Source organism: Lycium barbarum, chromosome 10, assembly GCF_019175385.1.
Source record: "Lycium barbarum isolate Lr01 chromosome 10, ASM1917538v2, whole genome shotgun sequence".
Classification (NCBI taxonomy): Eukaryota; Viridiplantae; Streptophyta; class Magnoliopsida; order Solanales; family Solanaceae; genus Lycium; species Lycium barbarum.
The window spans coordinates 51,609,271-51,636,311 of record NC_083346.1 but is presented as its reverse complement, the minus strand read 5'-3'; the positions used below and the strand labels follow the sequence as shown (position 1 = coordinate 51,636,311).

The 27,041-nt window shown below is 38.4% G+C and overlaps 2 protein-coding genes across 2 annotated transcripts; one reads left to right on the top strand and one right to left on the bottom strand.

Annotated features, from left to right (window-relative positions):
- Positions 1 to 1,282: 1,282 nt before the first annotated feature.
- On the top strand, positions 1,283 to 17,136 carry LOC132613704 (rhomboid-like protein 19). The gene is made up of 8 exons (XM_060327885.1): positions 1,283 to 1,532; positions 1,619 to 1,754; positions 13,975 to 14,035; positions 14,473 to 14,639; positions 14,908 to 15,013; positions 15,103 to 15,305; positions 15,403 to 15,543; positions 16,842 to 17,136. Exons 1-8 carry the CDS (start codon positions 1,298 to 1,300, stop codon positions 16,942 to 16,944), a joined length of 1,152 nt encoding a protein of 383 aa, XP_060183868.1. The 5' UTR covers positions 1,283 to 1,297; the 3' UTR covers positions 16,945 to 17,136.
- A 1,887-nt stretch (positions 17,137 to 19,023) lies between these two features.
- LOC132612991 (uncharacterized) lies at positions 19,024 to 19,581 on the bottom strand. Its single transcript, XM_060327053.1, has 2 exons — positions 19,538 to 19,581; positions 19,024 to 19,456 (listed from the first exon to the last, which is right to left on the bottom strand). Exons 1-2 carry the CDS (start codon positions 19,579 to 19,581, stop codon positions 19,024 to 19,026), a joined length of 477 nt encoding a protein of 158 aa, XP_060183036.1.
- Positions 19,582 to 27,041: the final 7,460 nt, after the last annotated feature.

Here is a 27,041-nt window from a genome sequence, read left to right as displayed (position 1 = left end):
TGCCCACTAACTTGCACTAATTTTTATTTGAAATGTTTTATACTTAGTACCTCCATAAACTAATCCATCGTGCAGCGCTTTGTGATCGGAAGATGAAAACAATATGCCCGACCATCGTCCTTTAGAGGTGATAATAAATAAATTAACTTAACCATCTTCATTTCAAATTTAAAATTTAAAATTGTAACTAATTTATAACTAATCTAACCACTTTTTGTCCTAAAACTATCTTGTTTTTAATAATATATAGATTAGTTTTCTAATAATACTAGTTTATATATTTGTTAGTATTATAATACTAAGATATATGAATTGTATATGTAATTATATACTTCAGTATGGTATTCGATATTTTGATATTTTCTTTATGAATACTGAATGTCGTATCGAATATCAAATTTTTTAAAAATGCATACCAAATATCGTATCAAATACGATGATACCCAAATCGCGGTATAAAAAATTTCGATTTCGATTTGGTAATTGGTATCTACCATAAACGGATATGGGAAGCAAATAATTATGAAAAAATATCAAAGTGCAATTACAGAACGCATTGCAGCACAATTAGCAATTAGTATTTTGTCCTACAAAATTATTGGAGAAAGGCATTAGGGTTTCATTTACAGAAAAAAGAGTGCAACGAGGAAACTAACAACTCAAGTTCGCTTCGAACAGAGGTGGTTGGAGAAGAATTGGTTCCGGTTCTCCGTTGTGTTTTTCTGCTTTGCTAGACTATTCTTAACTCCAGCTCTTTATTTGAGCTGGGAGCAGTGAGGCTTATTGTGTTTTAACAGTGTTTTATTGTATTAGCTATGATAGGTAATTCAGAAACATAATATAGCTATGTTGCGTAATTAATTTAAAATGTAATTATTATACTTAAATACTCTTACATGTTAGCTACAACATGTAAAAATTCCTTTTATAAATGCTTCCCATATTCGGATGATAGGTTCATTGCTAGCATTTAAGTTAGTCTAATATTGGGGTTAGGCGGTTAGCCGTTCTCGAGTCCTTCACATTTTATAGCATTGCTAGTGGTGTACTCTCTTCATCCAATTTTACTTGTTTAGTTTTAAAAATCAAAATATAATTTACCATTTCATATCTATTTTACCCTTATTATTGATTAGTGAGTTGAAAACTTTAAGGAATTATTAGTGGCTACACAATTTTTCAAGTATGTCTGATTGATTTCAATTATTAGATGATTTAATAATAATTAAGGATTATATACTAAAATTATCATTTTATTTGTAGATCGGCGTACCAAGTTAATACAGAACGACTAAAAATGAACGGAAGGAGTAGCACAGAAATTATCACTAGTTATTATCCAAGGAAATCGTTGTTTCTTGCGATTCCTTTCGCATTAATCCCCAATCTAACTATACTAAATAGACAGGTGAAAAAGAAAAAGAAAAAGAAAAAGAAAAAGAAAAAGAAAACCACAAATACAGCATTTTTAAGTCCATCTTCTAACAGAGGCAACCAAACCCATCTCCCATTACAGCTGTGTGTGATTACTTGTAAGTTTGGTTTGCATATGCTTATTATGATCCCAATTATAACTACTCAGATCTGAGATTTGATTGTTGTGGTTTGAAACCAATAGGGCAGGAGGCAGGTATGAATATGTATACGGGGTTCACTCGGCTATGCAAGGGTCTTGCAGTAGTGCTTGTTGGAGGTCACATGGTTGTTCACATTCTTCCTTCTTCTCTTTCCTATCTTGCTCTCATCCCTGCCAAGTAACTAATCTCTCTCTCTTTAATTACTATTTATTGTCTTATTTGGTTGGATCACGGGATTTTAGAATTTGAATTAGCAACTTTATATGCCATTTCCAATTGGGTTTTCTTTGATGTAGTTTCTGTATCTGTAAATGCTTGATTTTTACCTCAACCTCATAGATCATGCACTGATCTATTTACTCTCTCCGTTCCAATTTATGTGATACTTTTTGCTTTTCGAGAGTCAATTTGACTAAAATTTGAAGCTAAATTGGATTAGATTAACTCAATATTTTAAGATTAAAATTTATATATTTGAAAACCACTGGAAAGGTACTATCAGTTGCAACTTTTCTCATATCAATTTGGTGAGAAAATACATCTTAAAATGTTGGTCAAAGTTCATGCCGTTTGAATCTCAAAAAACGAAAAGTATAACATAAATTGGGATAAAGGGAGTAATACATTTGTCTACTGATGCTCATATCCTTTTCTGAAATGGTCCTCATTAGAAAAAAAAAAAAACTTCTTTCAAAATACTAGAGAACGACTTGCTTGGCGAGCTATGAAATTTAAGGTGATCTTCTGAATACCTCTTTAAGAAAAGCAAAATTTGGACCTAAGTATAGGTTACTCCTTGTTTTTCATGATCCATGCATTACCTTAAGGCTGAATACATGAATGGCAGATGCGGATCCAGGATTTAAATTTTATGGGTTCAATTTTTAAGATTCTTAGTATTGAACCCATTGTAATTGTAAAACTATGGGTTTAGACTTACTATTGCTGCCATTTTAGTGAACATAAATTTATGTTCCACGTTCAAAGTACTGGGTCCAGAGGTTTGCATCCGCCACTGATGGACGGCCCCTCAAACTTGCCTGGGTTTTCCTTTTTGGACACCTGAATTTCGGACTGTACCTATTAAACACTTGAACTCGAGTTAAACTATGTCTATTGAATACATTTTCTATAGCAATCTAAAATGCTTGAAGCGTGAGGTTCAAACACTACGAGGTGGCAGTGTAACAAATCAGAAAAAGACACATCAGCAGTTAAAACAAAAAAGAAAAAACTATTACTCCCTCTGTCCCAAAAAGATTGTCTTCCTTTGACTTGGCACAAAGTTTAAGAAATAAAGGAAGACTTTTGAAATGTGTGGTCCAAAACAAGTCTTAGATATTTGTGTGGTTGTAAATCATCTCATAAAGTTAAATTGTTTCTAAATATAAAAATGTGACAATCTTTTTGGGACAGACTAAAAAGGAAAGGAGGACAATCTTTTTGGGACAGAGGGAGTAAAACAAAAAAGAAAAAACTAACAACTTTTCTCCACCCCTCCCTTCATCTTCCTCTTCCCCAACCCCCGATTTACTTCCTGGTTTGATTTCTGACTCCAGATTTTGGTTCATTCTAGTAATAATATGTATATGTTTGGTCAAACTTCTATGCCGATTACTTTTCCCTCTTATGCAACATTCCTATTACTTCGGAAATGCAAGATATACATTTCTGTGTCATTTGTCTTTTTCACTATTATGTTATTTCATCTAGATCCCCTCAAATTATTATTATTATTTTTGATAACCGTGGTTGTCGGACCAGCTTGCGCGCACCTCGACTAATTCCACGGGATACCTCTCACCTCTCACCAGCAACAGGTACTAGGTAACTCTGTCCACCAAGGGTAGAACAGATGGAAAGAAATCACCTAGTGTTTTGTCTCTGCTGGGATTTGAACTTGAGACCTCATGGTGCTCAACCCACTTCATTGACCACTAGGCCACACCCTTAAGTGCCTCCTCAAATTATTTTCTGACCCATCTATTTTCAATGTAAGAACTGAGAGTAATGGAATTTGTTAAAGGTGCAGTGGTGTAAAAATGGAGAAAAGTGGAGAATACGAGCTTGTTTTGAAGGGAGGTGAAAGGAGATATGGGAGATGTGGAATCTTTTTTTTTTTGAAAATGTAACATTGGTATGTATTGACTTGATCAGTGCATAGATTGCACTGGAACCATATTTACAGCAAAAGTGAGATAACTGATCCAAAACTTTGAAAATCTAACAAGAGCCTAGGATTTCAATTATGGATTCAGTCTCCTCAAGGTAAATCTGTTTGCACCAAAAACAAAAAAGTTTGACACAATTTAGCTTGATCTTTTGTACATCACTACTACTGTCTTCAAAGCACCGTGAATTTCTCTCTTTCCATATTGTCCACCAAATGCAAGTTGGGACAATCCTCCATCTATCTCTGTCTGAGGCTCCTATTCCTGCCTCCTCCCAAATATGGAGTAGATTAGTAATCCTATTTGGCATTATCCAGACAATGCCCTTGAGATTCACAAAGATCCTCCAAAGCTGTATTGTGATCCGACAATGTAAAAATAGATGGTTGACTGTCTCACCCTCTTCACCACACAAGTAACATCTGGAACAAAGAGAGAATTTTCTCTTTTTTAGGTTTTCTTGAGTTAGTACTGCTTCCCTTGCCAACAACCATGTGAAACATGCAACTTTGAATGGTACCTTCACTTTCCAAATGTGCTTCCAAGGCCAAAGTTGCACCTGCTGGTTACTCTGGTTCAAAAATTTGTATGCTGTGCTCACTTTGTAAATGCCTTTGCTGTCTTCTTTCCACCACAATTTATCTGCACCTTCTTGTGTGCCTTTAAACTCTTCTAGTAGCCTGAAAAACTCTGTCAAACTCTGGTTCAAAAATTTGTATGCTGTGCTCACTTTGTAAATGCCTTTGCTGTCTTCTTTCCACCACAATTTATCTGCACCTTCTTGTGTGCCTTTAAACTCTTCTAGTAGCTTGAAAAACTCTGTCAATGTGTTGATTTCCCAGTCATTGAAGTTTCTCCTGAACTGAATGTTCCATCCATGATTGTCCCATATCTCAGCGACTTTCTTGTGTTGGTTTACTGCCAGCCCATGAATGACAGGAAATAATTCCTTTAGACTAGTGTTTCCCAACAATTTGTCCTCCCAAAAAGAAGTTTTGTGGCCATTACTCACCTTAATGGTGGAATGGTTCCACAGGAAAGGCCAAAGAGCTCTGATGGATCTCCACAGACCGACACCATAAGGAGTGTGCACCTCCTTGGTCATCCACTTGTTTTCTTCCCCATATTTTGCTTTGATCATTCTTTCCCAGTATGGTTGAGGTGTATGTGAGTACCTCCATAGCCATTTAAGTCTTAAAGCTTTGCTCTGCAGCCTTAAATTCCTGGTACCTAGTCCTCCCTGCTTCTTCCCCAGTAGAACATTAGCCCACTTGACTAAATGGAAAACCTTTTTATCTTGATCACCCTTCCAGAGAAAGTCCCTCCTGACCTTGTCTAGTCTTTCAATCACTCCAACAGGGATGGGAAAAACAGACTTCATATAGGTAGGGAGTGCATCCAAAACTGAATTTATAAGTGTGACTCTGCCCCCTAGAGATATATATTGTGACTTCCACCTGGATAGCTTCTTCTCACATTTTTCAATCACAGGGTTCCAGATATTCAAGGACTTTGATTTGGCTCCTAAAGGCATGCCCAAGTAAGTAGTTGGCAGTTCCCCTACTTCTCCACCTAAAATCCTGGTCAATTCCTCCATATTATTCACACCATTAATTGGATATATGTGACTCTTTCTCTAATTAATGTGTAACCCAGAAATCCCTTCAAACAGTACCAGAATTACTCTCAAAATCTTCAGTTGCTCTTCATCAGCATCACAAAAGATCAGGGTGTCATCTGCATACTGTAGATGAGTGATTTCCAAGTTGGCATTTACATTTGCACTTGTGGCAACCTCAAAACCTTTGATCCAGTCATTTGTTCTTGCCATTTTGATCATGTTATTCAAGCCCTCCATGACCAGTATAACCAAAAAAGGAGACAAAGGATCCCCCTGTCTCAACCCTCTATGTGCGGGGAAAAAACCTTCAGGAGAGCCATTGATAAGAACTGAGAATCTGACAGTTGAAATGCAGAATCTAATCCACTTGATCCATTTTTCTCCAAAACCCATACATGAGAGCACCTTCAGCAAAAATTCCCAGTTGACATGATCATATGCCTTTTCAATGTCTAATTTGCATAAGATTCCTGGCTTGCCTTGTTTGATTCTTGAGTCCACTGCTTCATTGGCAATTAGAATTGCATCCATTATTTGTCTATCTTTAATGAATGCCATCTGTTGAACATCCACCAGCTTGTCTATAACTCTTTTCAATCTTTCTGTTAACACCTTAGAAATTAGTTATAGACACTACCTATAAGACTGATGGGTCTGAAATCTCTCAGCTCCTTGGCACCTGTTTTCTTTGGAATTAGGGCTATGTAAGTTGCATTGTAGCTTTTCTCAAAAACTCCCTGAGAGTGAAAGTTGTTAAAAGTGGCCATGATATCTGGCTTCAGAATTTCCCAACATTTGATCAAAAAGCCCATTGTGTACCCATCAGGGCCAGGAGCTTTGTCCATGGCACACATTTTCAGACATGAAAACACCTCTTGTTCATCAAATTCTCCCTGTAAAGCAACTTTTTCTTCCTCATTGATCACTGGACAGTTGAAAGGATTGTATGAAGGTCTCCAACCAATTGATTCAGTGTACAACCTCTCATAGAAATCAATAATTTCCCCTTTAATTCTTTCTGGACCCTCCACAGTTTCTTCTTGAATCATCAATTGATCAATGTTGTTACTTCTCTTATGTGCATTGGCCACCTTATGAAAGAAGCTGGTGTTCCTATCCCCTTCTTTGAGCCAAAGAGCCCTTGATCTTTGCCTCCAAGCTATTTCCTCATTTTTTAAATACTCCTCATAATCCATCAACAGCGATGCTTTCAGTATCGATTCATCTTCTGTCAACACTCTATTCTCCAGGACAACATCTAGAGTTGCTAGTTGACTCAAAATATGTGTTTTTTGTGATCCCAAGTTTCCCTGGCTTGTTCTACTCCATTCTTTCAGCTTGGCTTTTAAAGCTTTGAACTTGCAAGCCATAATGTAATCAGGTTTGCCTTCGAAGACAAAAGAATTCCACCAATCCCTGATTCTTTCCACAAACCCTTCAGTGTTCAACCACCAGTTTTCAAATTTGAAGTAAGACTTGTTGTATTCCCACACTCCACACTGAAGTGAGACTGGAAAGTGATCAGATTCCAGTCTTTGCAACAGTGACTGCTTGATATTTCTGAACTTGTCATCCCATTCTTTAGAAATTAACACCCTATCAATTCTGGATGCTATTCTACAATTGTCACCCTTGTACCATGTGTAACACCCTCCTTCCAGCTGGGGATCTAACAATTCCATATCTTCTATAAAATCTGAGAATTCTTCCATGGCAGGGGTTCTTCTTCTGCAATTCATTTTTTCAGAAGGAAATCTTGTAACATTAAAATCACCACAAACAGCCCAAGGCCCCTCCATTAGACCCCGAACTGCCCCAATTTCATCCCACACATGTTCCCTCTCTGCTCTACTGTTTGGCGCGTATACTCCAGTTATATAACATTCCAAATCTTGAAGGAGTGCCACAAACTTGCAAGATAAAGTATATGCACCAATCTCCAAAGTCTCCCCTTTCCACACTCTACTGTCCCATAACATCAAAATTCCCCCTCTAGTGCCACTAGCCTCTAGACAAGCAAATTTTACCCATCTACCTCCCCAAAGATCTTTGATAATCTCTTTAACCTCCCCTTCCAGTTTAGATTCTTGTAAACATATGATATCAGCATACCAGTCTTGTATAAGGCTCTTCACAAATCTTCTCTTATCCCTATTGTTCAGCCCCCTTACATTCCATGACACCAGTTTTAACTTCATTTAGATCGGCTTCCTCCTTCCCCCTTATCTCTCTTCCTATCACTCTTGTACTTTACATCAAAAGAAATAAGTCCCTTGAGCTCCTGAGTCCCCTTGAATCTAGTCCTCTTTGACACAGACACTGCCTCCAATTTTCTGGCCGGTCTATTTGCATCAGTAGTTCCACTGCTTCCTCCTCATGCCCCTTGAAATCAACCCCAAAAATTTTCCCCAGTTTAATCATGTTTTGCTTCACCCATGTAGTATTCATCTCCTCCTTATGCAACATTAAACTCATGTCTTGTTGAATAGGTTCTGCATCTTCTAATACCCATTCTTCAATTTCTGAATTACCTTGCCTGATCACTGTGGCAAGTTGCTCTTTTGGTGCTTGCTTCTCTATCTCAGAATTATCTGCAATAAGGTTCACCACCATGTTCTCAATAGTTTTCTTCATCTGCAAGTCTTCTACGCCTATGTCTGAGTCTTTTCCCCCCATAGCTTACTGTTTCTTCATGAATTGACATAGCTTTAAGTGTCGGTGCTACTGGTTCTGAAGAAATCGACTGGGAAATTATAGTTTCTATAGATAAAGGATCGAACTTGTTTTCAGTCTGCAGCCCATTAATGTCATTAAAAATAACATGTGCTGCACTATCAAGCCCAGACCACTTATTATTTTTGGGCCTAGTTCTGTGGTGGCCCAAATAATAATAAGGAGATTGTGAAGGAAAGGCCATCTCCCTGTCATGTGGCCCCAGACCTTTATTTAAAAATATTCCAGCTGTATCTGCATACCCCATGTGATCCCACTGTGTATCAGCAGTGATAGGCCTGCTCTTCTGTCCTTTTTCTGAATTGGACTTTGCTTTTAACTGCTGGTCCGAGTCCTCCTTCAGACCACTGGTTTCTTCGATGGGCTTGTCAGATTCCAGCAACCTCTTTCCATTCGCCGGCGAAGCAATTTCAAATCGAACACTCTGCTCCACCCATATTGGAATATAGAATTTGATGCCATCTCTTTCTATAGTAACTTCACTAGGACAATTCCGACCGTCACCTGAAATTTGAATTCTCGCCCACTTCATATGATTTTTCAAATTAGTCTCTTCTTCAGTAGAAACCCATCCACCGCAGTTATTCCCAATTTCAACGAAAACCCTTTGGGACCATAGATGGAGAGGTACCCCAAGTGCTCTGATCCATGTGGTTTTTGGGACTCGATTCGATGGTGCGCATCCAACTGTTGGGTTCCACCACTGGAGCTTCAATTTAGTCTCCTTCCACCTCCATTCTTTCTGAATGACTTGTTCAGCCATGTTCCTGTTGGGGAACTCAAATAGGAACATATTGTCACGGGCCTAAAATCCCGACAGGCGCGGAAAAGGGCTGGTCGGTACAATATTGTTGGCCATCTCGTGGATATTTATCCCAAAAACCGCTTTCCATGTAACCACAACCCACCTCCTGATGTCCGATAGAGTGGGAACCTCTGTTTCTCCTTCAGAAAAAGATCCGACAATGCATCTCTTCAAGATTCCGGTGTCCCTAACCCCAAGAGACTGTGAGATAGACTGTTGATTCTCTAAGAGTATTAGAATGCCATTTACTCTCCCTTACTGCTCTGACATAAGGGTATTCTTTGTTGGTGAATCTTGGTGGTTCTGCAATCTTCAGTTGGTTGGGGCATTGAATGAACCTTTCTATCTTCAATGCTATCTCTGTCCAACCTGCATTAAAGCCAGTTCTGGGATTATAATGATTGATCTCTCCATTCCATGCAGCAAGAGAATGCTCATATATCTTCCATGCTCATTTGCTTTCCTCGTACAAAAGATTTCAGATAAATGCTCCTTGGATTTCCACCTTCTGATCACATTTTTGCCATCCTTGGAGCCTTCTTTTAGAATAGAGCATACCCATCTCATACCCGTCATACTCATAGTTGATCTTCTCATCATGTTACGACTTCTCTCAACCCACTCAAACCAGGTGTCTCTGCCAACTGACCATCTGGTAATGTCAAACGATTTGAAGCCTGCATTGAAATAAATCCTATTTTCCTCCATTGGACAAAGAAAGCTGATCTGACTGTAGGATAAGAAAGAAAAGGAATAAAACTATCACAGAAGGTGTTAGCTCAGGGAAGGCAAAAGAAAGAAAGGGCTATTTCCGGCTGAAAAGCTGCCGGGAAAGGGGTGTTCCTCCTTCCTAGGGAGTAGGAAAGAGAAAAGTTCTTGGGGAATGTCCTTTTTAATTTTTTTTTCCCTAAGTTTATGGTTATTCCAAGAAACTAAGTCAACACATAACATTAGACATAAAGCAACATTTTCTATCAAATTTATCAAGTTTCTAACAAAAGAAAACCTGTGCAATTTGGTTTACTTCGTTTTATGGGAGATGTGGAATCAAGTAAGCTGTGATTTAGGTCGTTGGGTATTACCAGAGACTGTGATAGAAGAACTATTGGATTTTCTTTTACGAAGAGTGTACTGTGGCGGCAGATTTGAAGGGATCTGTTTGGGGGCTGGTCTGTACGGTGATGGATGCAGTGGCTACAATGGTGGTGGAGGTAGCAGAAGTGGTGGAAATGATGGCCGCAAATTAAAGTTGATGGAGATAGAAAAAAAGTAAAAAAAAAAAATAGGACTTTACACTGTCCCTTGTCAACATAGTGTGTTTAATTGGTACATTTTTAACTAACATCAAATGTTTAATAGGTACAACTCTAGGTTCAAGTGCTTAAATGAAAATATCGGACAAGTGTGGGGGGCCGTCTAGGTATTCAGCCTTACCTTAACAATGTCATGAACATAAACTATCAATAAAATATGTTTAAGATGATAATTTTATTTTTTGTAGAACACTGTATAAGATGCTTTACTTTGAAGCATGTCAAATCTGTTGGACAATAGTGTTAAGACCAAATTATAGCTTTAAAATCTTTAGGACCATAAAGGGATTGGCTCAGTCGTCATAGTTATTCAGGTTCCTCGTAGCAACAAAACATGATGGTTGCTCTATATTGACTTTTTCAACAAGTTATTCATGCAAGAAGGCATCTTTTATATTCTTGATTAAGAGACCAATGAAACGGGCCTATCTTGGAGAGAAAGAGGGACATATGTTGTGTTAGCAAAGGCAAAAAGAGCAGAAAAATGGTAAGATATGTTGGGGCTTTAAGCATCTAATGTATAAAGACCAGATTTCACCAAAGGCTCACAAAAAAAGTGATCTATGTTTAAGGCTAAGAATATTTCTATTTTGCCTTTGAAAATTCTACTATTCCTTTCTGCCCAAATTGTTTCCCAAATAACATGAGGAATAGCATTCCAGATCTAGAAGCCTTCTTACTGAGATGTTTCGCTATTACAGCAGTTGAGAAAATCCAATATGGAATTTGGTGGTCTAGCATACGCCCAAGATGGGGGGCAAAATCATGCTCCATAATTTGACTCTAACCTTACAGTGAAGAAAAATGTGATAAACATCTTCGGTTGCACCTCGCAAAGAGAACAGCGACTACAAAGTCGAAATCCTCTTTTCTGAAGGTTAGTCACAAGCCTCCTTAGGCACAAATCAAGAATAAAAAGACACTTTAAGGGAGCCTTGTTGTACCAAATTTTCTTCTATAGCCAGAAGCTTGTGTTCTTAGAAATCAACGACATGTTGCATGATTTTACTGAGAAACATCCACCAGAATGACACTTCCTAAGAACAGAGTTAGGCTTTTGATGACTGAAATAGTATTGCCAAGCATTTGTCAAAAAAAAAAAAAAAACCCTCATCCTTTCTAACTCCCAATCATTGATGTTCCTTCTGAAGAAAAGATCCCAACCTGGAAACTGACATATTAAAGGTGAGTATCCCAACCAAGCATCTTCCCAAAACCTTAATCCTACAATTTCCTAGAAGAAATCCTGAATTTTCAGCAAACTTGCTCCAATAAGATCAATGTACTTCCTGACGCCAGTACTGTGAGGTGCACATATTGAAGCTCCACTGCCATTTCATTTTTGATATTTGATAAATCTTTCAAACATGTACGTACACATGTCAAAAGTGCACATTTCGAAAAGCTTCAAGCTGAAACACTAATCAGTAACCACTACTACTACTCGAAGGCAGTAACAAAGCGGGGAGCCATATCCTAATCATACTTGGAAAGGAAAAGGCGACCATATGCAATGATAAGTCAAGAACATCAAATGGTTCACCCCTTTAAAAATTCAAAATGAAAAAAAAAAATGACCGAGAAAAAGATTAAGGCATAGAAAACAAAGCGCAACTGTGAAAATACACATTTCCCCTCTTTGTTTTTTTATCAAACATCAACGATTACTGTTGGGACATTTTCGCGCAAAATGACTTTCTTCCCTAGTTCGGAAATAACCACCTACGCCGCCGTCGCTGGAATATCTCCCATCTTCACTACCATAGCCACCACTCCACCTCCACCTCCCTGAGTATCAATCCTAGCAAAATGTCTGGTATCACCTCACTTAAACACCCACTTCAGACATTATTGGGGACCTGCACAATCTGTAACTATGTTATATGCACTTAGTGTTTTATCATTAATAAAGATCATTGTTACTTATCAAAAGAATGTTAGCACAAGAAAGTTGGAGGATAGAAATAACTCCGATCTACTTTTTATTGAAAGTAACATAGCCGCGAGAATGGTCATCAATAAATGTCATGAAGTAAGGAAGAATTAAGCTGACCTGTCTTGTAGTCTGGATATCTAAATGAACTTCTTCAAATATACACACACCCTACTTGAGAAAGAAGCACAAGCTTGTTTCCGGAACTGACACGTACTCCATTCTTGCAAAAGGCTTGACGCCCAACTTTTGATTATTAATGGCTCTTCTCATTTCCTTGGGAATTTTGCCGGGATATGGTTTTGAAAAACTTTCCTCTGAAATCTTGATACACCTGGCTTTTCTTTTAACTTTTCTTTTTCCTTTTTACCCGGCCCTCCTTTTTTAATGGTTTATCAAAGTTGTAGATTCCCTTCATTAAATAATGTGGGGATGAGGGCGAACTCTTTATTAAAAGTAAAAGTAGCTATTATTGTGAGATCGCAAAGAGAATATTTCATTTTGAGGATTCATATAGCCAAAGCAACTTGCTGGGGACGGAGGCATGGTTGTTATTGTTGTAGTATATAGATTTTCACTTTTGCCGCTTAAACTTCTTAATTCATGGGATTTACATCAATATTTTATGTCAATTGCATGTTGCTAATCACAAAAGCAAAAAAAAAAAATGACAAAAATGATTCCTTATGTTTGGGGTAGGTTTAAAATAGTCTGTTAAATATACTCCTCATAATTTTTGGTCTTTTTAGTTTGTGAAAAGTGATCAATTTTAGTCCCAGTCAAATATTTAACACACTTTGATGGTTAGATTTAATGGATAAGATAAAAAAAGGATTTGGCCCAAGGGTTTTAGTCTGATGGTAAGAATACAATGCATGATGTGTAGGTCAAGTGCACGTTACAAGTTCAAACCATGTCAGATAAAACCCTGGTATTTGAGTACGAAAGGGTAGAGAGGCAGATCCATTATCCACCAAGTTTTGAACCTTGCACCACTGGCTCTCGGGGATTTTTCGGTTTTTTAAAGAATATTTGATCAGAAACACTAGGAAAACCCCATCAAATCTCAGAAATTGCAGCACCAAAAAGTGCACTAGATATTGGAAATAGACCAAAAATAGTAGAAACACTACCTCAAAAATTGTATCATACACCAGAAATAAAAATAGCAGAAACTGCACCTCCGAATGTGACAGAGACAAAAAATGCTTACTTTTGGCAAACTTAAAGGACAAACTGCTCAAGAGTATATTCATGGGACTATTTGAGACCTACCCCCTAACATAAGAGACCATTTTTGTCATTTTATCATTTTTTTTTTCTTATGTCAAATATAATATAGAACAATCAAACAAAGTGTGTGCGCGCCGTATGCATGTCAAGTCAGAGCTTGAAGTTCTGCTTTATCTAATATTTTTGACAGGAGATTATAAAAAGAAAATATTTTCGATGGGAGATCTGGTGGTGCAGAGTAACTTTTACATAAAATCAGAAACAATTATCCCCTTTCTTCAGAAACAATTATCCCCTTTCTCGTATATGCTTGGACATAATATTGTGTGAAACTTGTTCTAATAGCGAGACTATACTCAGCGGATCCAGCCTTGACCACCTAATTATTGGAAAGGGATATTTGATGAGTTCACTGAGAATGGTCATTTGTGCTCTGTAATTCTGTATTAGTAGAACTGGGAGATTTCTCAAAACTTGTGACTAGCTGCACCCTATACTACTAGGACATGATGTATACTGTTGGAATCTGGGAAAACAGTTGAATCACTTGAACTGTTTCTAAAGTGTGTTCTTTTGTGTTTATTGCAGGACTATTCCATTTGCATGGAATCTTATAACAGCTGGTTACACCGAACAAACAGTGTATGGGGTATGCTTATTTGGCGTTAACTGATTCTTGGTTCTAGTTTGCATTTCATAGCTGCCTTAAAGAGAAGCCCAAGGCTCACGCTTTTAACAATTTTTTTTTTTTAAAATATTTCTTGAAGTGTGTGATCATCTTATTTAAAAGTTTAAGCTCTTAAGAGAGAACATGCACTTTTAAAAATAATTATGTCTTCTGCACGCCCCTTCACTTCACGTGCGGGCCTGATTCTTATTCTGGCCAAGCACTTGGAAGTTCTTTTCAATAATTGGTGGTGGTGAGACTTGAACCTAGGACCTCTGTTGGTTTGAAACCACGTTCAAATGTGTGACTATGTCATCTAAAAGTTTAGGCTGTTATAGAGAATAAACTTTTATTTACTTAATTATATCTTCAACATTATTCCTTGTATCATTCTCCTTGACATTACCAATTATGTCCAGGCAATCATCAGCTCCATCGGACTTCTTTTCCTGGGGAAGCTGCTTGAGCCCATCTGGGGTTCCAGGGAATTCTTGAAGTTCATCTTTATTGTCAACTTTTTGACATCTCTCTTTGTTTTCATCACAGCCATATCATTGTACTACATAACAAGACTGGAAATCTACCTGTAAGTTGCATGGATTTAATACTATCAGTGAATTACTTTGATTGCCTGGTTACTCAGGTTATTATTTTATTAGCTTAGGATGGAGTTAGTGACTCAGTAGTTTTCTTAGGAATTAGACCTGCTTATTTTGTTTCTTGTTGTCTTCTACTTAGGGATTCCCTGCTTTGTCTCTGCACAAGCACAATTGTGGATGCTTTACTATTTTCTATCTTTAATGGAAGTATTGCATAACTTCTGATTTTACGGTTCTGCCGATCTTATTTGTTAGCTATATGCCTATTTCCGGCTTCCAAGGAGTTCTTTCTGGTTTCTTTGTTGGCGTCAAGCAAATCTTGCCCGACCAAGAGTTATCTATTTTGAAACTGAAAGCGAAGGTACAAGCACTGGAATTACCAACTGATTTTGAGAGGCATCTCCAGACACTAATAACATCACTTGTGATTGCTATTTGAGCTCTTTGCAGTGGTTGCCTTCCCTTGCATTGTTGTTCTCAATTGCTGTAAGTTTTTTCACGGCAGATTCAGTATCATACCTTCCAACAATAGTATTTGGGACATATTTTGGCTGGATCTACCTAAGATACTGGCAGAAGAAACCAGAGACAAAACTAAAGGGTGATCCAAGTGATGAATTTGCCTTCTCTTCTTTCTTCCCTGAATTTTTCAGGTACTTTCCAATTTTCCCTCTTGCTATGGACTAATTATTCTTAATTAGTCTGTGTTCTCAGTGTTCCCACAATGACTTCTCATTGTCTGTAATGCAGACCAGTAATTGATCCAATTGCAACAATATTTGAACGGATGCTTTGTGGTAGAAGATCTGAGATTTCTAACGAGGAAAGGGGCTATACTCTAGGTGGTTCCACATTGCCTGGTTCTGATCCCATTGAAGCATCGAGGAGGAGGTATAGTGACAAATTTTTGTACTAAATCTTGCCAGTGGTTTACAAAATGTGACAGAGCTGAGTTGATCATGGTTAATATATGCTCACATTCTAGAAAATTCATTTCTTTTTCATTGGCTGTATGTGTTTGAACATGTATTAATTGTTTTTCCCATATACTAAAGAAGATAGATTAACTTGGGTGCCAGATGCAGTACCACACGGCATTCAATGTAATCACAGACTCTTAGCAAATTCCCTTGAAGATAAAGTCATCATTTCGATGCACAACTGTGTATTAATTAATCAAGCACTTCTCTAAGCAGCCATGCATTCATGCTCTGGTCATTTATGAGAAAGATCTGGTAATATGTTAACTAAGAATTCCAGGCTGTCTTAACTAAGAATTCCAGGCTGTCTTGTCATGAATTGTATTAGTAACATTTTATTTTCTATTTCTATGTTTTTGTCGCAAGGAAGAGTTTCTAACATCTATTTGATGATTGTCCGTATCTAAAATATTAACATCTTGTACTTAATTTTGGACTTGGTCATAGAAGAGTGCTATCCTGTGTGCAGTTAGCCCTAGATGATAAAACTATGCTTCATATTTTATTTGAGAATTTCTAATATTTATTATTTGATTGTTGGGCTTGGAGATAACCATGCTGCAGGTTATAGCAGTGCCAGCTTTAGCCCTTAGCCCAGATGTTATTTCTCTTTCTTTGTATTTGGGATTAGCCCCACTTATTTAATTAATTCGGTTGGCGAAGTGGGTCGGATCCTTTGACTTGATTCCAGAACTGGTTGGCTCACCTTTTTTTACCTCCACTCTGAAAATATCTCTCCGTCGCTCTCTCTTTCTCTCTCCTCTCTCACAAAGCCTTAATGCGTTTTCTCTTATTTTTATAGTTGACAAATAATTGTTAGTTCGATACTTAACACACGTTTCGTATTGTATGACATGGTCAAATAGATTTTATTCTGTCAGTGCGAACCCTCACCAACCAATGAATGAGTTGTTTTGGATGCATGGACAAGTGATTGTCACTTTCCATTTTAACTGGAGCTCCTATAAAAGGAATTTTGTCGCACATGTGATTTGTGAGAAATTAGGAACGTTTATTCCAATCCATTTGACATAAGATCGGTTAGTGAAGGATAGTTTCATATTTGTTGTGATTCTTTTGCTTTTTGTCTTGCATGCTGATATTGTATATTACAGCTGGTAGGGTAATTTATCATGTTACTGTACGAAAATTCATCTAGTTTATTGTTAACCTCATAGGTTTTACATATGGTTCACTTATATAATGCAGGGAAAGAGGTGCGAGAGCACTTGAAGAAAGATTGGCAGCGGAGCGTTTGGCTGCTGGAAAGAAGGCTGAAGATTCAGAAAGAGATGCCAATGATAATGTGTAGAAGCTGGTCAATATATATGTAATGTGCTTTCTTTGCAGAAAAAATGTTTGTCCTCTAGAAGCTAGAAGATTGTGCACATTTTTGGCAGTGTACTCTTTTGGATTCTTGATGGAAGTTTTGTCACCTGTTGTTTATCATCCCTATGGTGAATGTACATTTTTCCCCTTTTCAATTTCCACCACCCTTTCTATATGTTACCGTCCTTATTAAAATCTCCATTGAAAAAGATCTGAAACTAAAAATGCAGGAAATGAAAATCTGTATGTAAGAAGAATGATGTCTTTTTAATAAGAGCTATACACGTGTATATAAAGTAAAAAGCTAACTACCTTTAACTACTTCCTAACATTTAAAGGGCAAATTTTGCCCTTGAACTAATTGAAATGAGACAATTTTACCCTGTGTTTAAATTTTTGCTCAAAATATCCTTGTATTATTTATAAGTGGATTAACAATACCCTTCCGTCACTTTTTTTTTTACTAGGGTATTTTGGTAGCTTTTGTTACTTTTTGGGTCATTTAAGTTGCGGACTCCAAAGCTATAGCAACCCTTAGCGTGGAAGGTATTTTACAGTTTAGTCTTATTGCGCATTAAATTAGTGTGCAATAGGTATATTTTTTACACAATTTTAATGCTCTCAAATTCACGTTTTTTTATATTTTGATCAAAGATTAGTCATGATTCAAAACTCCGAAATATTAATATTTTATATAGAACTTGATATCTTTTTTTGCGGGCAATAATGTCGGCTCATTACATCAAGTTTACCTAAAGGTTTGGATCGTCGTTTTTAGGGATTGTAAAGTGCTCCAAAGTAAGTTTTGTTTGTTTGAATCTTGTTCTTTAGGTTTAAGTCTTTTATTTTATAAGATTTTGTTTTAAGTGTTTTATTTTTTAGTCAAGGCATTACTTTTTTTCGAATGTACAAATAAAAATATTATATTAAAAAATAATTCATCAAATACGAGAGTTCAAAATAATTCATTGCAATAACCAAATAATACATCATTATTTTCAATAACAAAATATTTAAAACAATACATCAAGTACGAGAGGCTCTTCTACTACGAGACGTACTTGCACCACCACGGCCTCGTAGGCTACACAAACGCTTATCATGGCCAAACTTCTTACACATAAAGCACCTACGAGAGTATGTCCTATCATTGACATCCATTGGATTGTGAATCCGAGTTCGTCCGTTAACCCAAATTTTACTGATACTCCTTGTTAGCAACCATTGAAAATGGTTTGTTTGGCCAATAAGCTTGATCACCAAGTGGTAAAAGTGGCCGGCATATGCTTTAGCGTAACTTTTGACGCTGTATTCCGATGCCATATAACTTGATACCGTTTTTCCCATTGACTCGAAACACTTGACGGCATGAGAACACGGCATGTGGTATGTTTGCCACTTACCAAAACTACACGTTCTTGTGCCCTCATAAACGGTATGTAAGTTTCATCCCTTACCCTCGTAATAACCTGTTTTGACTTCATACATACGTTCAACCAGGCTATACTCGGTCATCTTGTGCAGCTCACATTTTTTCCTGTGATGCTCTGTCATTTTTGAAGGTTTTGGCATCCATCTCCCACCCTATGCTAATATGGCTCTGGCTTGCTTTGTTCTTGTCACAAACTGCTCTACAAACTTGCATGAAAGTCATTCTTACCATTGCAGTAACGGGTAGTCCCCCAGCAGATTTTAGCAAACCATTCAATGACTCCGAGCTGTTTGTTGTAAGCATCCCCCATCTCCTGCCTTCATCAGCATGTAATGTCCATTTTTCAACTTTGATTTTCTTCAACCAAATATATGCTTCTGGACTCATTGCCTTGATCGTCTCCATCCTCACAAGCCATTTTTTTTGTTGATGCTCCATCGCAACAGCCCACATCAATTTGTCGAGTGCGCCGTTTCCAAACTTCATTTCAAAATTTGCCTTAATGGGCCTTAAACAATAGCGATGGTAAGTAAAGGGAGGCTGCCATCCCTCCAAAGTAGACATATTGTGCAATATGCCTTGATGTCGATCAGATTGCACGCGTATGCCCATACGATCCTTAATAATATGCTACCTCAAATGTGTCCAAAACATCCCCCATGTCTCGTTGCTCTCGTTAACGGCAATTACGAAAGCATGAGGGAATATCGACCCATTGGCATCCATTCCTACTGCAATCGATAGCTTGATGTCGTATACACCATATACATGCGTGCCATCTATGGATATGACTGGCCGGCAGTGAGTAAAACCATCAATACATGGTTTGGTTGTCCAAAACACATAGTTGAAAATATTACCGGACAGAAGCGTCCACTCTACAACTGTTCCATCATTGAATTTTTGTAGAGCTGCCATATACCTCGGCAACGTCTGGAAAGAGCCATACCAATTCCTATAAATCATCTCAAACGCACGCCTACGCCCAAGATATCCCTTTCTCTTGCTTATTGTTTTATGATATACTATCTTAACGTTTCTAATGCAATCTTTGATGGGGATCCTGTACAAGTTTACAAACAACACTTAGCAATGATAATTTAATTGATGTAATAATTATAATGAACTAGGTCGAATAGGTTACCTTGGGGTTTCGGCAACGTCTTTAAGTAGCACTTGAGCAATCATATTTATATCTAAATTAAAATGATCTGCTCGATTCTCTCCCATATCACAAGTGTGACGTTTGTGGAATTTTGTGATAACCCATATACTATCGGGCTTAACAATTCCCCGAAGCATCCATTGACAATGTTGATACTATCGTCTACAAACTAGTCTCCATATTTTTCTGGTTGAATCATCAACCCTATACTCCCTCATTTCCTTGTAACAATAAATTTTGACTACCCTTTGCAATGCCTTTTTTTATTCGAACATGTTACATCCGACATTTTTGCATATTTGAAAAAAATTCGAGATAACTTGGCTTGTAATGAATGAGGCCATATTTGGACCTTACTTGGTATGAATGTGTCGGCTAAGAATACATTGGTGTGGAATCACGAAAGGAGGCCAAGGGCAAAAATTGGAATTTTGGAAATTTGTTTCGGGAATTACAAAATAAGATTTCTAATGAATTGGGCTCAAATAATTCAAGAAAAAATTGAGGCCCAATTATAAAAGGTGGCCGGCCATGTGCATATGGCCCAAGCCCACCTTAATTAATTCATGTGATGAATTAATATAAGATGACCAAGTCATCTATATCCATAGAAGATTCAAGAGAGAACAAGAACAAAAAGAACAAGAGAAAAAGAAAGAGAGCATTTCGGCCAAGAGAGAAAGAAAGGAAAGAAAAGGAAAAAAAATTCTTGGAGCTAAATCCTTGGTTCAAAAATCCATTTCTTGTGGGATTATTACTAAGTGCAAGATTCTCTACAACTTGGTACAATTATCTTGGCAAGAGGACAACTCTAGTGGCAAGTGAAGAACTTGAAGGAAAGGTAAGGATTTCATGCCTTTGTTATGTTATGGGAGATGTATGCATGTTGTAGTGTGTGGAAATGATTAAAAAGCATGGAGATTTTGTGTATTAAGGGTATGTGCATGTATGGCCGTGTGTGTGCATAATTGTGTGGTTGAGATGTGTTGAATTTTGTATTGTATCCTAGTTGTGATTATGATGGAATTTATATTGGAAGTGAAAGTTGAATGAATTAGGGGAAGTTGGAAAATATAGCATGTGGCCGTGTGATGCTATGGTGATGATGGAATGTGAATTAAATTCCGTTAGTATGTTAATTGTGTTATTGTGAAATGAATGGAAGGATAATGGTTCTTGTTGTCATGGAAAACTTGTTGTTAAGTTGTTGTAAGAAATTATGCACATTTATTGTAACTTATGTAAATATGGAAAGAAAAGTAGTAAGAGGTAAATTATGATTGTCATTGATGAAGTTGGAAGATAGAAATATGTCATGAACATATATGCTAAAGATTGGAAGTTGTGGGTAAAATATGACTTTGGTAGTAAGCTTGTATATTGTGTATACCTTATGTATATTTGGTGAAAACGATATGATATGCCTCCGAATTACGTTGTAGTGATCTTGATAAGTGATGAATATGAAAATGGTAAGATTGGTTTGGAAATGTAAGGTCGAAATGAAAGATGTGATGTTATGTCGGAAAGATGGCTAGTATGCCATATTATGTGTTTTGTGATACTTGTTGTTGTTATTGATGTTGTTGTTGGGTTGCTGTGTTGATATATTAAGCCGAGCTAAGTCTCGGGGATGTTATATATATAGGGGAAATGCTGCCGAAATTTCGGTAGGCAAGTATGTAACAAGTTTGGATTATTGAAAAGCTTGAATTTGACTTTTGGCAAACTTGACCATTTGTAGATTCTGGACGAAATTGGAAGTGAAGCTAAGCGAGTATAAGGCGCAATTGAGGTATGTAAAGCCCACCCCTTCATCCTTAGGCATGTTCTAAACATAATAGGCTCGGTCGCGAGCCTTAGATACGACTCCGTTCCTCGGAATTCGAGATGGAAATCCGCCCCAATTCCTTCAGTAAGATTGAATCAATTTCCTTATAACTTGTCTTCAAAGTGAGCTTTAAGTATGCAACCTTCCTAAACGGAGTCGGAATACTTCCAAATGATTATGGACGACCTCATAAGGTCTACTATCTGTAATTTACGTACGTCTCCTCGGGTTGGTCCGAGGTGGGCCCTCAAGGCCCGATACTTTCTGTATAACTTTAACTACTTTGTTTCTGTCCGACTTTCTCAGACAACATCTGGACTATTATTCTGATCATGATATGACTACCTTTTATATAAATTTTTCAAAATGGCTTTGACATTTGAAAATCTGATTCTGGTAATAATCCGTCGTGCCTTCCCAAGCAGGATATAGGCGCATATTATGAACGCTATCCGAATACTCTGATTTGACTCGCCATTTGGCCTACTTCAGTTTGATCGAGTCGGTATAACGATCTGTATGTATGTGGTTTCTCATTAATCTGTTCGTGGATTTCTCAATGCTTCCTTTCACCGGATCCCAGGCCGGTTTATATTGTGCGGATGGGCCGCCGAGTCCCTTGTCGGGGGTCGGGCCCCATGTATGAATTCCGAAGTATGATGTGTCCGGTTCCGGGGTACTGTGGTATATGTCGTCCCCGGTCACCGTGTATATGTTACGAAGTATGATGTGTCCGGTTTCCCGGCGTGTGATCTGTCCCCGGGCTTACCGTGGTTATGATATGATGTGTTATGTGACGGAGATGTTCGAAGATATGAAATCTTCTGAAATATGATATGTTGTGGCGCCAAAGGCAGGAGTGGCGACCATGTTCCTGTGCCCTATTATGATTCGGTCTGTCTGATTGGATTCTGATTCTGTCTGTCCGTATGGATTACTATTCTGTCAGTCCGTATAGATTACGATTCCGTCTGTCCGTATGGATTGTGATTCTGCCCGTCCGTCTGGACCATAATTCTGTCCGTCCGTTTGATTTATGGTTCTGTCCGTTATATTTCTGTGCTTCCGATTCATGCTATGATTATGTTTGTTATGTTTCTGCTTTACATACTCGGTACATTTTTCGTACTGACCCCCGGTTCTTCGAGGGCTGCGTTACATGCCCGCAGGTACAGACGCACCCGGTGATACGCCGCCAGTCTAGGGCACATATTCTGCTATTTTGGAGAGCTCCTTTGATCCGGAGCGTGTACTTTTGGTATATATCTTCTGACATCTGTATATTCTGTACGTATGGTAATTCTGGGTACGGCGGGGCCCTGTCCCGTCATATGACTCTGTATGTCTGGTAGAGGCCTGTAGATATGTTTGTGGGTTAGGGTCTTTCTGTACGGATGTGTGTATATGTTGTGTTTGGGGCGATCCCATTCGCCGCGGCGGCCGGTCCGCATATGTTTATATGTTGCTTTGTTGGCCGGTGTGACCTTTGTTGGTATTTTCTGTGCGCAGGGTTATTTTGGATAGTCTGTAAAACAAAGGAAACTCTGTCAAAATTTTTCTAGAAATTATCTAAATTTGAAATATAGCCTTGACGACTTCTGCTTTATACTTGAATGCGTTTGATAACAGTTGAGATAGCATTGGATAGATGTGTTTGGGTGCCCAGATCGGGTACTAGTCACGGCCTACGGGGTTGGGTCGTGACAGAAGTGGTGTCAGAGCGGTTATTCCTCGGTATGTCTACAGGCCGTGTCTAGTAGAGTCTTGTTTATCGGTGTGTTGTGCACCACATCTATAAACAGGAGGCTACAGGACATCTAGGATGTTACCCTTCTTCGGATCTTAGATCGTGCGATAAAGCTGTATGGTTAGGATGTTTCCTACGAATTGCTGTATCTACAGCGAGGCTCCAGAAGAGCAGAAGTGTCAGTATTTGGGAAAAATGTTTCTGACCTTCTTCTTGCAGGTGATTGCGGATTGACAAAGAATGAAGAGGAGTGCTTCTGATGATGGGGATAGGGATGTTATATCCTGTATTTTCGAACGTCGGATTATTTGTAAGCTGAGGTGGGGCCGACATGTCAAGATTTTTTTTGGGGCATGTGACAAGTTATATGAATCGTGTATGTAAAGTTAAACACAACTCGTGAAGGGCCCTGGGGCCAAATCAAAGTGGAAGCCCTCCAAACGAATATTTTTAGGAAAATGTTTTCGGATGACCTGACTTGGAGGGGAAAAAATGGCATTATAAGTTTGGAATATGGGAAAACTCCCAGAAATAAAAGTTGTAGATAATTGAAATAGCTTTCCAACGGTAGGTCGTGGGCCTATAGGTGACATCGGGATAAGGAGATATGAACGTTTTAAGGCAGAAAGGTCAAGCTGGGCAGTGAAATGGGCCCAACCCGATTCCAATTCGGGTCAGGCCCATTACCCACGCTTTTTAATAGAAAAAAAAAATCAGTTTCTCTCCCTCATTTTCAGATCAAGAAGACCTGGAAAACTCTAGAGAAAAAGAGAGAGGAGAGCCTAGAGAAAAAAAAACTAGTTTTTGACCAAAATCGGAGCCCCGAATCCCGAAGCCCATGAAGAGAAAAGTGTTCTACGTCGCGTTGCCTTCGGTTTGAGCTAAAAATCAACTAAAAATAAGAGGGTGGACGTGGTGTCTATGCACTTAAGTTTATTTAGAGTTTTAACGGATTAGAACGAAGAAAATAGCGTGATAAATTCGTTTGTTGGTATGGTTGAATTGTAGAATGGGGTTTGAAGAAAATTTTAGATGAAAACAAATGTATCTAACTTGTAGAATGTGGAGGATGTTGTTATTGATGTTGTTAGTGTTAATTTTGACCTCTTTGCGGAAATAAAATTATTAAATAGTTATATCGCGAATTGGTTGGTTGGGAAAATTTGGAAAATAATGTGCGGACTGTTTTATGGCATATGTTGGTGTTGGAAATGATGTTAATATATTTGGTATTGTTGTTGATGTGTTGGTTGCTGAATTGTAAAATTTCTATAGACAAATAGTGAATTAAAGAATGCTATAAGTCTACTATTGACAATTGGTAACAATGACCATTTGTAGATTTCGGGCGAAACGGGAATTGAATCTGAACGAGCGTAGAGCGCAACTAAGGTATGTAAAGTCTCTCCCTTCATTCCTTGGCATGTTCTAAACATAAGAGGCTCGAACGCGAGCCTTAGATACGACCATGTTCCGAGAAATTAGAGATTGAAATTGGCTCCAAATCGTTCAGTAAGATTGAACTAGTTTTTTATAAATTGTCGCCAAAGCGACCTATATGTATGTAACTTTCACAAATAAAGTCGGAATGCCCTAAAACTCTCATGGATGACTCCATAAGACCTATGATCCATAATTTACGTACGTCACCTCGGTTCAGCCCAAGATGGGCCCACAAATCCTGATATTTTCTGTATGAATCTAATTAACTCATTTCTGTCCGAAACTCACAGGTAACTTTTGGTTATTGTTCTGTCTGCCATATGATAAGTGTTATGACGATATTTATGAGTCTTATAGTATATTTTGACGTCTGGACATCTTATTCTGATGAAATCTGTCGTGCCATCCCAAATGACATATATGTATATTATGAATATTGTCTGATTACTTTGATTTGACCTACCGTTTGGCCTACTCCAGTTCATTGAGTCTGTGTAACGATTTGTATGCATATGGTTTCTCATTAGTCTGTTCGTGGATGCCTCAATGTTTCCTTCACTGCGCCCGGGCCAGGTTCTGTTATTCGTGCACATTCCACTACATTATTCACCGCGTCCCTCGGTGTGCGGGCCGGGTTCTGTTTACATCTGTATATGATTTGATGTTGTGTTTGTATGGGGATGGCGGCCAGGATGGCATATGATCTGATCTGTCTGTCCACCGCGTCTCGTACTAAGAGGGCCGGGCTCTGTTACCGCGTCCCTCACCAGAGGGCCGGGATCTGATATATATGATATCTGTATCTGCATATGCTTATGACTCTGCATGCATGATTCTGTCTGTTACACTTCTGTATGTCTGATCTGGATTATGACTCCGTCTGTTACACTTCCGGAAATCCGAGTCGAACTATGACTCCGTCTGTTACACTTCTGCATATCTGGTTTGGAATATGACTCTGTCTGTTAAACTTCCGGAAATCTGAGTCGAACTATGACTCCGTCTGTTACACTTCTGCATGTCTGGTTTGGAATATGACTCTGTCTGTTACACTTCTTGAAATCTAATTCGGATAATGATCTTGTCTGTTTCACTTCTGTATGTCTGACTCAAACTATGATTCAGTCTGTTACACTTCTGTACCTCTGACTCTGATTACAATTATGTCAGCCACTTTCTGTGCCCTGATCTGTATGATGATTTTGCCAGCTATACTCTGTACCTCTAGTTCACAATACGTCTCTGTCGGCTACACCCCGTACTTACGATACATATTGTGGTTCTGTCCATGCACTCTGTATTTCTGTTTCGGATTCGGGTTCGACTCTGTCTGCTATATCTCTGTACTTCTGGTTCGGACTATGATTATGTTTGTTATATTTCCGCTTTACATACACGGTACATTTTTCGTACTGACCCTCTCTTCTTCGGGGGCTGTGTTCATGCCGCGCAGGTACTCCCAGGTGAGTTGAAGACAGTATAGAAGATGTTCCAGTGCAGATGGCAAGCTCCAATTGTTCCCGGAGTGCTGCCAAGTCAGAGTTTGTATGTTATGCTTTCTGGACTACGTTAGAGACTTTGCAGACAGTGTCGTGGGTATTGTTTGTCAGTCTGTAAGCGGCTCCGTCAGTCGATATGCCGGTCTGTGTTATGTACTAAAGTTTGTATGATTATAGATTTGTTCTTCTTGGAAGCTACGAGAAAGAACTTTTCGAAAAAAAAAATTATTACTATGTATTTTATCTTATTCGACTTAAAAGGTTTGATGTGATTTTATGTGCAGTAAGAGTCTGAGGGTTCGTTCGGCTCTAAGTAAGGGTCGGGTGCCCATCACACCCTAGCGGAATTTGGGTGTGACAAAGTGGAATCAGAGCAGGTCTGTCCTAGGGATTGTCTGCAAAGTCGTGTCCGGTAGAGTCCTGCTTATGGTGTGTAGCGCGCCACATTATAAACAGGAGGCTACGGGGCATCTAGGGATTGTTGACCTTCTTTTTGTCATAGATCGCGCGATAGAGCCAAGTTATAGGAAAAACGAAATTCCTTCTGTAAGCCTTACATACGGTGGAAAAAGGTAAGTGGTGAGAGGAAAAGGTCACAAGGGTAAGTATGAATGTATTGTTCTGTCACCTGAAATTTGCAATTTCGGATGGCTAGAATGTGGTACATAGCCGTATGATCGGTAAGGAATTGTTGATATCTGTTGTGTACATATTTTGAAAATAAATAATGGTATAAGAAGTAAAAGAACCAAGTCTGTTGAAGGACTCAGAGAATGTTGACAAGCAATTGCTGTAAATCATTATGTACGAATGGTGAGTGGAAATTCAAACAGGCTGGTGACCGTGCATGTATGAGTAAGGGCGATGAAGGCACATTTTGTTATCAATGGAACCCTGGGAACCCAGGGCGGAAGATAACTATACATAAAAGTGAAAGGTGAACACTGAGGGTCACAAAGGGCA

Excerpts from the sequence above, each read along its gene's own strand:
- LOC132613704 (XM_060327885.1), top strand. The coding sequence starts at position 1,298 with ATGAACGGAAGGAGTAGCACAGAAATTATCACTAGTTATTATCCAAGG. Across the intron at positions 14,640-14,907 it reads ACAAGACTGGAAATCTACCT|CTATATGCCTATTTCCGGCT; the intron begins GTAAGTTGCATG and ends CTTATTTGTTAG. Across the intron at positions 15,014-15,102 it reads TTTTGAAACTGAAAGCGAAG|TGGTTGCCTTCCCTTGCATT; the intron begins GTACAAGCACTG and ends AGCTCTTTGCAG.
- LOC132612991 (XM_060327053.1), bottom strand. The coding sequence starts at position 19,581 with ATGATTGCTCAAGTGCTACTTAAAGACGTTGCCGAAACCCCAAG. Across the intron at positions 19,457-19,537 it reads GACGTTGCCGAAACCCCAAG|GATCCCCATCAAAGATTGCA; the intron begins GTAACCTATTCG and ends AAACTTGTACAG.